This window comes from Anguilla rostrata, chromosome 12, assembly GCF_018555375.3.
Source record: "Anguilla rostrata isolate EN2019 chromosome 12, ASM1855537v3, whole genome shotgun sequence".
NCBI classification, from domain to species: Eukaryota; Metazoa; Chordata; class Actinopteri; order Anguilliformes; family Anguillidae; genus Anguilla; species Anguilla rostrata.
The window spans coordinates 18,479,632-18,491,625 of NC_057944.1; the positions used below are offsets into that span (position 1 = coordinate 18,479,632).

Genomic DNA, 11,994 nt, shown 5'->3' on the forward strand with positions numbered 1-11,994 from the left:
GTGTAAAGTGTGGGTGTATTTTATTTGTTTTTCTGAAACATAAATGAGTTTCCCAGAAAAAATTTACAAAAGCAAAACCAATAGTTTAAATGTTGTATTTTTTGTTAGCCAGCAAGCCAGTGTAATGAGTTAGAGATTTGTTTCCGTCGGAGGGCGGATTTGAACCTGGGTCGGTCAGTCGTGAAAAAAGTTCCAAAGGCAAAGGCACTATCTAGTGAGCTACAAGGGAAGTTGACATGTGGGCTGCAAAGTTTTACTTTTTTTAGACGTGTGCACTTATGTTCATTTTGTGTTTTTATTGGTTTATGTACCTAAAATGACCAATAGGGAGACATATTTTTTGTGGGCTAGGAGCATTTGAGGCAGGAAAAAGAAGAAAGAGAAAATGCAAAATCCCCTTAGTTTGGGGCTTTATTGTGTGGACGTGTGAAGTTGTTTGTAAATTCTGTCTGTTGAAATGGCGTCAGCATGTACAAAAATTAATGTTTTTAAGGGCTGTGAGTCTGTGGTTGTTGTGCTCATTTCTGTGGGGAACCCTGAAAAGTGCCAAACTATCGCTGATGTATAGATATGTGACATGCCCCGCCAAAGCATAACTTAGCTGGATGGCATGCCTGCCATCCCAATAATGTGGAATGTAAGTGGTAACAAAGAAAGTATTTGGTACTTTAAAGGCTTGTCAAAGGGTTATCTGGGAGTTGTGGTATGTATTCAGCAGCCATAACTGAACAAAGCGGCACTGCCAAACATACTGTTCTTAAAAAAATTGTTCATGACCAAGATTGATATTTGTATTCAATATATTTGCTGATCTGATTTGCCTTGAATCGAGCATGGACATCACTGTCAAGAAGTATGCGCTCCTGACTCCAGTTGCCCCTATTTAAGGATGTCTTTCCCGCAGACTTTAATATATCAGGAAACTTGCCCTGTCCTACATTTTTGTATACAAGCATGAGCACAATAGGATGTTAATTAATAAACTGAGGAACCACAACTCTGCGGAAACACCTGCTCTCAATATACTTGGTATCCCTCAATTACTTAAGTGTTATTATCTTGATAGTTATTATATCAAATGTATAAATATGGCAATCTACAAAACAATTAGAACGTTGGAAATTGTCATGGTAAATGCTAAAGGCTTATAATGTCATATATCACACATTACGTTTCACAATTCTCAATTATGTGTAAAAAAAAAATGCTCTCTCTCACACACACATTACTCAACAAACTTTCCAAAAAGGACCTGATGGCTTGATCAATTTTGCATGTTCAGAATGGTGAAAGGTAGGGAATGCTGTGGATACAATTTGACCACACTAATAAGCTCACTGAATTAACTTAACCCTACATCACTTTGCCCCCTAGTGTAATGGGTGGCACCGCCCACAGAATGGGAATAACACAAAAATCCACAATGTTTTAAAATATAGCCAACATACAAGCTTCTAGTTTGCACTCAGCATTTTCATTACTTATCTCTGGCCAATAATGCAACTCATTCCGTTATCAGCTCTCAGGTGATAAAAGGCCACAAAACAAAAGGAGTCTCCCCATCTCTTGATAATTTATTACACACTAAACTATGGGGGGCGACCAAAGTTTGGGTCGTGGGCGATATCTATTGGTTTGTGCAATCATTATGAGTAATCCTGGATTTATACCAAACACTGCATTCCTGCGGCACTCTAGCCAGAAGTAATTTATTTTCAATGGAGGGAGGGTGACCCACATAATTCCTACTGCTAAAATTTCACCAATTGAACAAACTGCTTATAGTAATTGTATGTGATGCTCTTGCTTGGCTATCAAGTTCTAGTTTAGGCCAGCAGTGCACAAACGTAGATCACATGGGATATCTATTTATTTCATCATGGTATCATGTCTTAGGTCACAGGATATGTTTATTTAGTTGAGGTATTGTTTAGGCTACAGCAACATTGCAATGCTATTAGGCCTGTATGGAAAAAGTGTGAGTATTCATTAACATTATTCTGCATTTGTACAAATATTCAGTTGGTTCTAAGCAGTGTGCTTGTTCAAAGCTTTTTGAAATTCCAAATAGTTTTACAAATACTTAAAGTCTTTGGGAAGGAATTCCCATAGAAAAAAGAATGAGGAATGAAGAGTATATTACAGCAATGGCAAATGTTGAGCCATAGCATGTCATGTGATGTTATTTCAGCCAATAGGACGCAGATCAAATTGAAAAGACGCCATTTTGTGCCTGTAAAGCAAGACACCAAGCTTATTCATAACAACCAAATACTTATAATAGTGGAAATGTAACAATATCACAACAAACAGGATCATACATTTATAAAACTGGATGGTCAATTGCAAATTGGCATGCCTTTGCATGAAAACTGAATTTAGGGACCGGAATCGTGAAGCTAGTCAGCTGTGTCATTGCAATCTAGCCCACATAACTATGCAACAATAAAGAAGTAACATGGTGGATTTCACACTTTCTCAGTTTTATGTGCTATTTGCAAAAGAGGCATTGAAGAAACATGACGAGTAATGTATTAAATATGTCCTTTTCTTTATTTTTGGAGAAATATGCGTTTTTAATTTATCGTCAGATTTTCAGCCGGTTGAGAGTGTTCTCCTCATAGTGCGTCAAACGAGGATAACCACTCCCCTTTCCATGCCCCGTAAATAAATCTGACCGGATACTACATACAAGTGTGCTGTGAAGTTTAGGTAGCAAACAACAAGGCTGAATCTTTCTGACGTAATTTACATAGAAACTCAGATCGCCTAGTTTCACTCACTGTGGCCAAGCGGAATCGATAACGTTTCAGAAAATATATACATTTAAAAGGTTTAATTCAATCTTCTACTGGGACTTTTGCCATTTATTGAGGGTGTGAAAGAAAATTTCGGTGCCACTGACTATAATCAAATGTTTTTCAGATTTACCGTTCAAATGAGCAAGTATCATTCAAAGTACATTTTTATGGGTTAGTGCTGTCCGACTGTGCTAGCTACTTCACATTAACCTTGTACGGCGGTCAGTAAAGGCTACACTTAATTATTGTCACTTCTATCACCACTGAAATGAACTAAAAAAAGGCGACAAACTACCTTTTCTTTGAGAAATGTATTGTTGAGCTAACGCGCACACACTGCTGGCGACATTCTAAAGCTCCATTTTGCCCTCCCTACTGTCAGTCAGATTGCTGTGATAGCTCATTCTAAATCATATTTGGGGACCCATGGATAACTCGTGACCCATAGTTTGTGCCACTGGCTTACAGGCAAGACACTGCAAATATTTGACTAACGTTAGGTTCACTTATTAGAGTGCCTTTTAAGGACTATTAGACTATCTCTGGTTGGTTATATTCATTTATAGCTAGCTAGCTAACGTTAGCTAGCTATGTATCTTGCTTTCATAATGCAATGTGATCGATAACGTTAGCTAGCTAGTTTGCTTTCATAAGGACGGTATAGTTGTGGTTTTATCTTAACTTGGCTAGCTAGCTAGAAAAAAATATTATTGGATATAAGTCAATGTGCTTAGCTATCGATACTTGATATACTAAGTTAGCTAGGTGGGAAAATTCAAGATGAGCGCGTATCATGGAGGTAGCTATGGTAATGGGGCACGGTCTGTCAATCATAGCTAACTGACAGTTCGCATTACCACGCCCAGACAGTTCGGGTGAAATTTCCCTTTTATAATGGGAAATTTAGGCTTAGAAAAATAAGTTTTAAAGGAGTACCATGGTGATTTTCACACTTTCTTGGTTTTATGTGCTATTTGCACAAGAGGCATTGAAGAAACACAATGAGCAAAGTATTAAATATGTCTGTTCTGTATTTTTGGAGAAATACGCGTTTTCAATTTATCGTCCTATTTTCAACCGGTTGAGAAAGGTGTTATTTTTCTACGTCACGAATACAGTAACCACTCCCATTTCCACGCCCCGTAAAGAAATCTGACAGGACACGCCGTCCTGCTGTTCAGACAATGCAAATATTTGACTAACGTTAGGGTCACGTAAATTAGAGTGCCTTTAGATTATTTCTGGTTATATTCATTTAGCTAGCTAGCTAACGTTAGCTAGCTAGGAGGTTTGCTTTCATAAGGCAATGTTATCGATAACGTTAGCTTGCTAGTTTGCTTTTATGAGGACGTTATAGTTGTGCTTTTATGTTAACTTGGCTAGCTCGATAGCAAAAATTATAATTGAATATAAGTCAACGTCCTTACCTTAGCTATCTATCAATACTTGATATACTACTAAGCTAGCTAGCTTGTGAAAATTCAGTCTCCCAAAGCGCGCATCATGGGGGTAGCTATGGTAACGGGGCACGGTCTGTCAATCATAGCTAACTGACAGTTCTCATTACCACGCCCAGACAGTTCGGGTGAATTTTTATAGTGGGAAATTTAGGCTTAGAAAAATACGTTTTAAAGTACATTGAAATGACTGAAGAATAAAAAAATTATGCACATTTGTTTTGTTGTTGCCTGAAGACAACTGGGAAGTGTCATGTTCAACCACCATGGTACTCCTTTAAAATACATTTAAATTACTGAATAAAAAAATTATGCACATTTGTTTTGTTGTTGCCTGAAGACAACTGGCAAGTGTCACATTCAACCACCATGTTATACTCCTTTAATAAATACTGCACCCCTAACCGCAAAAATGTTTGCTATATGTAACTGCACCCCTAACTTGCTATACATTTTGCTATATGTAACTAAGATATTCAAAGGATAAAAAATGCTTTGTATCCGCATTTTTAAGCATTTCATTGTGTAGTACTTGAGTGCATGTTGCTGGCTTCTTCTCGTGGTTAACTTTAGTATATTCTTAAATTAAAGTTATGTGAGACAATGCCTGCTAAATAACAATTATGCTATTTTAACTAATTATTTTCAGCACATTCCCATATTACAGTTACATGTATGGTGAAATACAACTAGACTATCAAGACTTGTAGAAGTCATTAAACAAATATACTTTCCAATCTACAGTAGTCTAACATTTGGGCATGCGCTGTCTAGGCTACACTTCGTAGCTAACATATATACCACATAGGCAGTACTTATTATTATTTTTATTATTACAACAGAAAAGTATTGTGAAGAATAATTTATCAACAATGATATAAAAATGACAGCAGTACTATTACGACGACTAACTACTACTACTACTACTACTTTTAAACCTTTGCCTGACTTATCCTGCTTACCATGCTAAAGCTAGCCAACTAAATTAAACCTTACAAAAATGGTCATGAGGTTAAACTGGAGATGTTTTAAGATGATACCGCTCTCTAACTTGCTCTCTAACAACTGCTGAAGTTACAACACTAAAGTTTACATTCTAGTTATTTCTGCATCAGGGTATCATAGAGGTTTTTGGTTCATGCATCATTGAGATTGCAGCACAGTCCTCAACTCAGCTTTACTACTGTGGATGATTTACTGTGCATGTGTGGTGAGAAGAGGATTCCAATGAGAATCAGAGGCAAATTTTAAAAAAAATGTTATCATGATAGTCATTTTGTTAATAATACATAGCCACTCCTCTGAATTTTTTTCCCCAAGAAGGGAATGCCTCTTCCTCTTCGTGAGCTCAGGGGGCTGTGCTTCATTAGGGTATTTAAACATGAGAGAGCACCACATCCTGTCCTGAAAGCATGGAAGAGCTGTGGACCATTCTGATACTGGTGGTTGGAGAGCTTACCCTCACCAAGAGAGGGTCAGGGTCTGGGTGCACGCTGCAGGGGACCCCCAGGCCTGCTTCATTCTCCCAACCTGGGAACTTTGTGATTGGAGGCGTGTTTACCATCCACAACTATGTGATCACCACTGAGAACAACTACACCAGCCGACCCAAAGCGCCACAGTGTACGGGGAGGTCAGTAAAGAGAGGAAGAGCATTGTACAATGTGGAGGCCACTTTGGGGACAATCATATGTTCAAATTCCAGAGATGCATCAATATAAATATAAGCAAAATATGTTGTGAAGTTTATTACTTAAATCGATTGCAGAATGTAGGGTAAATATATTGTAATTTAAACAGCCAAAGGTTGATTATTAATTTATCTCCAAGTTTATGCATCATCTTAAAGGACAAACCTGTTAAGTTTTTTGTTTAATGGATGTTGACATTCTTGTTTTTTTATGTTACAAATTATTTACAAGATACTCTGTATGTTTCATTTTGTTTTGGTTGTTGCATTTTTAGCTAAATATAGCTTTTCCATCTTTATCATCAATCTTGCTTTCATTTAAAGGCATTGTATGTCCAAACTGTACTCACATACAAGTTAAAATAGACTATTTTGCATTCAAGATGTTCTGTAAATGTTCTGTAATTCTAGAAGTCAAATCAATTTTAAAATATGTAGATTAGTTCTATTTTTATAACCCTAACGCCTACTGTAATCTGTTGATCTTCACAGTGAGCCCCTCACCTATTTCAATCTAAATATGAAACATGTTCATTTAATAAAAAAGGAAAGCATATTCTGTTATGATTATGTCAATGTCGGTGATTTCTTATATTGTTCACAATAGGTTGGATTTCCGGGAAGTGCGCTTTGCTAGGACCATGGTTTTTGCCATCAAGGAAATCAACAACAGCTCAGAGCTCCTGCCAGGAGTAACTCTGGGCTACCAGATCCATGACTCCTGCTCCTCCGTGCCAGTGGCTGTGAAGGTGGTGTTCCAGCTGGTTAATGGCATCGAGCCAGTCTTCTTTCCCAACCAGTCCTGCTCAAAGTCTGCCACTATGCATGCTGTTGTGGGCGAGTCTAGCTCCACTCCTTCCATCGCCATGTCCAGAATACTTGGAACCTTCGGCATTCCACAGGTGAGCTCCTCCTGCCCAGTCCTCAATTGCATTTTTCTGACAAATCCTTGCATTCAAAAATATATTGAAATAAATAGACATGAGCCATTAATATATAGAATATTGTATACCCAGCAGACACATGGAAAATATTTTAGAATAATAAGCCTGCTGCTTTCATGGCAATTTGGTCTTACTTCTGGTTCTGCGAATAGACATCTTAACCATCATTTCCAAATTCAGCCACAATATTTCTTGCACTCAATATACCTCCTGCAAAAGACTTAGCTGAATAGCAACAGTAATTTGTTTACTATCCCTGAATAGACAGATAAGTAGGTAGGTGGGTAGACACATATATTGATTCACGAATATTCTTGGTTAGAATAAAGTTCCATTCATTTTTTACAATGTGAATCTTTCCTTTCATGGAGCTGTAGGTGAGCCATTTTGCTACCTGTGCCTGTCTTAGTGACAAGCTGCAGTTCCCCACCTTCTCCAGGACCATCCCCAGTGACTATTTCCAGGCAGCTGCCCTGGCTAGACTAGTCAAGCATTTCGGCTGGACTTGGATTGGGGCGGTGAGGAGCGACTCAGACTATGGGAACAACGGGATGGCTGCCTTCCTGCAAGCCGCAAAGGCAGAGGGCATCTGTGTGGAGTACTCAGAGGCGCTCTACAGGACCAACCCCCGCACAAAAGTGCGACGCGTGGCAGAGGTCATCAGCAGGTCCACGGCCCGCGTTGTTGTGGCGTTCATTGCATCGGGCGACATGCTGGTCTTGCTTTCTGAGCTGGAAGGCAAGGTGCTGGCCCCGCTACAGTGGATTGGGAGTGAGGCCTGGGTCACTGACCGCAAGATGTTGCGGTACCGTCTGTTTGCCGGTGCCATCGGCTTTGGCATCCCCCGCTCAGTCATTCCAGGGCTGCGAGACTTCCTGTTGGACCTGGGGCCAGCACAGGTTTCCCACTCACCACTCCTCACAGAGTTCTGGGAGAGCGCATTTAATTGCAGCCTGGGGGGAAGTCAGACTGCAGCAGGTCGGAAAACATGCGATGGAACACAGAATCTGCGAGATCTGCAAAATCCCTACACAGACACATCCCAGCTGCGCATCTCCAACATGGTATACAAGGCTGTGTATGCAATAGCCCAAGCCATACACAGCATCATCTGCACAGACAAACCTAAAGCTCCACCCCACTGCAACACAAGTATCCAAGTTGAGCCATGGCAGGTAAACAGTCCATTACATAATCTGTCAACTATAATGGATTGGGGTATTGACATTATTATTATTATAATCGTTTGGCTATTGCCCTGATCCAGTTCAGTGTTACAGTGCAGATCACAAAATACTCAACAAGCACAGTTTAACCTACAACATACAACCTGCTTAAAAAAGCAAAAACAAAATATAGCATTCAGTCACTTCATAAATCCCTCTCAATCAGCAGGTTATTTTCATGGTGAATACACTGAGGTCAAATCTGAAAGACCTGATCCTTTTTATGCTGGCAAAGAGAACCTGGGAAAGGCACATATTTACTGCTGAGACTGTGAGGATGTGGTTATTGGGGAAAAGTAAGTTGATGGTTAACATGGATGTTGAGTGGAAGTTGAGCTGGTTACTGGCAGTGTACTATCAACCCTCTGACTACCTCTCATTAGGTCATGGAGCACCTGAGAAAAGTGAACTTCTCCAGGAACGGGTACAAAGTCTCCTTTGATACCAATGGGGATCCAGTGGCCACCTATGAGTTGGTGAATTGGCAGGTGATGAGGGATGGGAACATGGAGTTTGTGACTGTGGGCCACTATGATGCATCTGCCCCAGATGGACAGGTGTTGATCATGAACAAGAACATTACCTGGGCAGGTGATCAGCTACAGGTAATTTCACATTCTAATGTTATTTCATTAGACAGATATGGTGGCATGTCAGAGTTGGCTCCATGTCTGTTGCTGTTATATTTCTTTGAAGGTGCCCGTGTCAGTGTGCAGTGAGAGCTGTCTCCCAGGCACTCGGAAGGCTATGCAGAGAGGAAGGCCTGTCTGCTGCTATGACTGTGTCCCTTGCGCAGAGGGAGAAATCAGCAATGTCACAGGTACAGAGAAGCAGGAATAATTAGCTCTATGTAGCACATCAACTCTGTTGCATTTAGCATAATTCTGAATATGTATATTTTTATCAGTGTATTTTGCAGGCTTGCACATGTTGGGGGACACACCTTCAACTTAACTCCTTAATCCCTAGGATTTAAAAAGGCAATTTCCACCTGCTTCGCACGACTCTTAAATAAAACTTTACACCTTTGAGGCAACACACAGCAGAGAGATTATGGCATTATTTGAAGGGCATGTGTACCATCAAGACTATTCATCAAAATGAATATGTATATGTATACCAAGAATTATTCATGGTATACACATAATGTACATAAAAAGGCAACCATACTGTGTATTCTACAAAATTAACTCAAGCTAGTGGCAACACAATAATACACAGTTCACCCATAACTTGTTACCCACCCCTGCAAAAGAATTGAAGAATAAAAGCAGTGAAATTTTGCAATGGTTTATCCAAGACATACCTAAAACCTCTCCAAATTGAACATTTTGGATAATGAACATGTTATCTACACCATAAAACAAATTTTTGCACTCACAATCGCATATATTGAACTGATAACAAAGAAGAATGAATTGTAACATGTTTTGCTTCTAACGTTACTGCTGTGACCATTACATACCTATTGTCAGAGAATTTGTCCATTGGGAGCTTGGGAAAAAAGTGTGACAGTCACTATCTGTGGCAGCTATCGTGAACGAGTGTAGTGTGTTGTTCAGTATGTGCGTTAATCAAAGGGAAATTTTAAATATCTCCAAAAAAATAATAAATAAAAAATATATATATTTTGCGCTATTAACACAAAAAGGACAGTCAACGAGGTGAATCTAGCCAAACTTTGGTTTCTCTAAAAAGCTGTAGGAGGAGTAATGTACAGAATCTTGACATGGATAAAATAATAAAGAGAACACTAAACTCACTTTTTCTGTGAACTTACATGCCTACTAGTGGGCCTATAGCTTTGGCTAGCGCCCTCTCTTTATTCCGTGATCTGAGGTGCTGTTCTGAAAGCTGAAAGGGTATACTTCGTACAAGGGTTTATTTCATACAAAAATAAACAAGACCAAGTAACAATGTTTAAAAAATAAGTTGTGTGATGTGGGTTTGAGTGTCATAAGTGATTGGAGGAAGGGGAGGCTTATTATTGCCCTGAGCACTAATAAGGGAACAAGTTGTTTGTAGCTCATTTTTTAATAAATTGGGGCTTTTTGCTTTACCCCATTCTGTGAGCTCAGGGGGGAAAGGTCTGCTGAGCTTAGGCCAGACAATGTTGATGAGTTTATTATCAGTGTAAGGATCTAAAGCAGAAAATTAGTCAAATGTTTCAATCCCACAACCCTCAGAGCCTGTTTTTCATGCCCTGACCTCTTCTGCACACTCCTGAAAGTTGAGGTTTTCTCTCTTTTGTGCAGATTCCCTGGACTGTATCACCTGTCCAGCTGACTACTGGTCGAATGCTGAGAAGGATAAATGTGTACCCAAGCCTATTGAGTTCTTGTCCTTCCACGAGGTTCTGGGGATCATCCTGGCAGCTTGTTCTGTAACTGGGGCCTGCATGGCCTTCATGGTGGCTGCCGTGTTTTACAGACACAGGGACACTCCCATTGTGAAAGCCAACAACTCAGAGCTGAGCTTCCTGCTGGTCTTTTCACTGAAACTGTGTTTCCTTTGCTCTCTTACCTTCATCGGCCGGCCCTCTGATTGGTCCTGTATGCTGCGCCACACTGCGTTTGGGATCACCTTTGTCCTCTGCATCTCATGTGTTCTGGGAAAAACAATAGTGGTGTTAATGGCTTTCAGGGCTACACTTCCAGGCAGTAATGTTATGAAGTGGTTTGGGCCTCCCCAGCAGAGACTGAGTGTTCTTGCTTTCACTCTCATACAGGTCCTTATTTGTGTGCTTTGGTTAACAATCTCCCCTCCTTTCCCCAACAAGAACATGAAGCACTACAAAGAAAAGATCATTCTAGAATGCGATGTCGGATCAGCAGTGGGGTTCTGGGCTGTGCTGGGCTATATTGGGCTCCTCTCTATAATGTGCTTTGGCTTAGCTTTTCTGGCTCGTAAACTGCCTGACAACTTCAATGAAGCCAAATTCATCACATTCAGCATGCTCATATTCTGTGCAGTCTGGATCACCTTTATACCAGCTTATGTCAGCTCACCTGGAAAGTTCACTGTGGCTGTGGAGATATTTGCAATTTTAGCTTCCAGCTTTGGTTTGATTGTTTGCATTTTTGTCCCTAAATGTTTCATAATATTGTTTCGGCCTGAGCAAAATACCAAAAAGCACATGATGGGGAAAATGCCATCAAAATCTCTCTGAAACACATGAAGAAATGTCAGTAATATTGATTGTATGCAGAACATTCATTAAATGTTATATTTCTTCAAGCGAAAAACATAAATTTTTGTAAAATCACTGAGAATAATATTTTTCACCACCAATATTAACTTAGTTGGAGCCACAGACCATTGGAGATTTCATACCACCAATAAAAGATTAATGAATCAGAATTCTTGTGTTTTCTGCCTTTTGTGTTTATTGTGCAGTTGTTCAGCCCTCACTGAAAATGCACCAGATTAACAAGATAGGAAGTTCTATAAAATTTAGAAGAAGCAAAGCCTGTCTGCGGAGTGCCGTTACTGGAGGGCAGACAGAGTCTTACTCCTTTGGGAGCTGCAGAGGGGCGCAGGAGCTATGGCTGAAGTTCTCTGCCAGCCTAACGATATACATCATCATCATGCTGGGGTTGTTTGTTTTTCAGGGCTGGGAGGGCATAGCTGTTTTTGGCTCATTCTATCAGGAGGGGAGACTTGTTTTTGTCTGGCAAGCATTTGATTGAAAATCCCTGTGTGAATATGACTTTAGAAAGGGACTCCAACAGATTTCTCTCTGGGATTCAAAGAAAAACATCTGATGCTGTTTGTTGTTTATCCACCAACCATTCTCCATCTAACAGAAGGGGTGTACATGGCTTATTTTGACTTTCTGAGCATATAATTAACACCTGCCACATATGATTGTTTTGG

General features: G+C 39.9%; 1 protein-coding gene across 1 annotated transcript; it reads left to right on the forward strand.

Annotated features, from left to right (window-relative positions):
* The first annotated feature begins 6,555 nt into the window (after positions 1–6,555).
* On the forward strand, positions 6,556–11,443 carry LOC135236152 (extracellular calcium-sensing receptor-like). Its single transcript, XM_064302363.1, has 5 exons — positions 6,556–6,850; positions 7,270–8,067; positions 8,502–8,723; positions 8,815–8,938; positions 10,374–11,443. Exons 1-5 carry the CDS (start codon positions 6,590–6,592, stop codon positions 11,285–11,287), a joined length of 2,319 nt encoding a protein of 772 aa, XP_064158433.1. The 5' UTR covers positions 6,556–6,589; the 3' UTR covers positions 11,288–11,443.
* The last annotated feature ends 551 nt before the right edge of the window (positions 11,444–11,994 follow it).

Coding starts and splice junctions, on each gene's coding strand:
- LOC135236152 (XM_064302363.1), top strand. CDS start 6,590: ATGGTTTTTGCCATCAAGGAAATCAACAACAGCTCAGAGCTCCTGCCA. Junction 8,068..8,501: donor TCCAAGTTGAGCCATGGCAG/GTAAACAGTCCA, acceptor ACCTCTCATTAG/GTCATGGAGCACCTGAGAAA. Junction 8,939..10,373: donor AGAAATCAGCAATGTCACAG/GTACAGAGAAGC, acceptor TCTTTTGTGCAG/ATTCCCTGGACTGTATCACC.